The sequence below is a fragment of the Octopus bimaculoides genome, chromosome 7, assembly GCF_001194135.2.
Source record: "Octopus bimaculoides isolate UCB-OBI-ISO-001 chromosome 7, ASM119413v2, whole genome shotgun sequence".
NCBI lineage: Eukaryota > Metazoa > Mollusca > Cephalopoda > Octopoda > Octopodidae > Octopus > Octopus bimaculoides.
Genome location: NC_068987.1, coordinates 15074912 through 15076719, shown reverse-complemented (window position 1 = coordinate 15076719; position 1808 = coordinate 15074912). Strand labels below are relative to the sequence as shown.

The following is a 1808-nucleotide window of genomic DNA, read 5'->3' as shown; positions in this document are numbered from 1 at the left end:
AAATTTCATAATTCAAAATTTTTAGAAAAATGTTTCTCGTACGTTTTTATACTTTTGAACTACAATATTCTAGAAAGATTTTGTTTATGTATTTTTTTTTCAGAGAGATAACTGGCTTTGAAAAATAATAACAAATTAAAAAAAAAGTAAATTGATAAATAGTATGATAGGTGTTTTTACTTCGACACGTGACCTGTTTTAATTCGGACACAATGCTCAAGTAGGTCTGTATTCACATTATTATATTACAAGTATTCATTTTATTGACCCCGGAGGAATAAAAGGCAAAGTCGACCCCCGGCGGGAATTGAACTCAGTCGGAAGTTTGAGGTAGCGAACTAAATGCAGTGAACCGTTAATTCCGGTGTTCTGCTTTTCTCGGTCGTACTCACTACCTTTTGGACAATGGTCAGGATTATTGCCGTAACTAAAGTTCTGTATGATCAGTATGTTTTTCAATGAGGCGTTTTAGCTTTTCTTTTTGCTCCATAACTTCACCGAGTTTCTTCTGGAGTTCGATCTCTGACGATTTCCACATGACTAGAAGGTCTTCTTTGGACAGTGCCTCTATCGTGCACTCGTCAATCATAGAAGCAGGGAGTAAAGGACGCACCCCTCGAAGGGCGTGGCGCCGTATTGTTGATTTTACTCGGTTGTCCTTCATTTTCAACGATCGCTTGTAATACTCAGACGGGGGCACGCCCAACAACGCAGAGGCACTGTCTTTCGATCCGCTCTTACTACTTCCCGTAGAGACGGTTTCACCACATGCCGACCAGTCGGACACGTTTTCAAGTCTTACCGTCGTAGCAAACACACTGCTTTGGCTGGAGTTTGCGCTCGATTGGTTTCCCAGCTCCCACTCATCACTGCTCGACAAACCGCCGGTGTCGTATTCGATGACTTCGTTCCCAATCTCCGATTCTCTTGAAGCATCGTCATTACTGCCGCAGCCACCATACATTAACCTTTCAGCACCGAGAACCGTGCGATGAACATCGTCCTTGTTGCGAAAAACGACTCTGTCTATTTCGTCGAGGCTTTCATTGCAACGTCGACGGGATTGTTTCCTGTAAGAACTCAACGAAGATGATGGGGAATCTACACGAGTGGGCGCATTTACATTCACTTTACATCGAGCACCACTATTTCTAATGCTGCTACTGTTGCTGCTATTTTGTTCACGCTGTTGCTGCTCCTGCTGTTGCTGCTCATGGATTACTTCGTTGCCTTCTTTAGCATCGTCTTGCTTTTCAGTCACTGCAGTTCGTTTTGCTAAATTCCTCTCGTCTGAATCACGATTCAAAAATGCTGGGTTTTCTATACCACTCTTTGGTGTTTTCTCTGTGTTCAAAACGTTAATAAGAATGTGTTCCTCGTTGAGTGGAGATTCTTTCGTCTTATCGCTTAATCCTGATATGAAAGAGCTGTTGGCCGTTTGACCGTGATGAGCGGTCGGTTGAATGTTTTTATCGGACGTTGAGGCACTAGCTTCGGCCACGCTTGTTTCTTTCGTTTTCTCATTAATATCAATTGGTGGAGAACATTGATTGGAATCAGAATAACGAAATGTATTCGGGTTTTCCCTTCTCTGAATTTGTGTTATTTCACTGGTCAAACCGTACATTTCAGCTTTTTGGGTTCTGAAATGAGAATAAAATATAATTAAAGATAAATGCATTGTATTGTTCTGCGTATTATTTAATTTCTTTCTCTCTCTTTCTTGCTGTCTCTCCTTGTGCTCTAAGCAATGTGTACATACAAACACCGAGCACGCACACACACACACACACACACACACACACACA

At 41.8% G+C, this 1808-nt stretch overlaps 1 protein-coding gene across 1 annotated transcript in view; it reads right to left on the bottom strand.

Annotated features, from left to right (window-relative positions):
• Nucleotides 1-159: 159 nt before the first annotated feature.
• Nucleotides 160-1808, bottom strand: part of LOC106867390 (uncharacterized) — a 26687-nt gene continuing 25038 nt past the window's right edge. The window contains exon 2 of the mRNA XM_014912246.1: nt 160-1643. Coding sequence (XP_014767732.1) covers nt 428-1643 — 1216 coding nt within the window. The 3' untranslated portion in view covers nt 160-427. The remainder of the gene's footprint in view (nt 1644-1808) is intronic.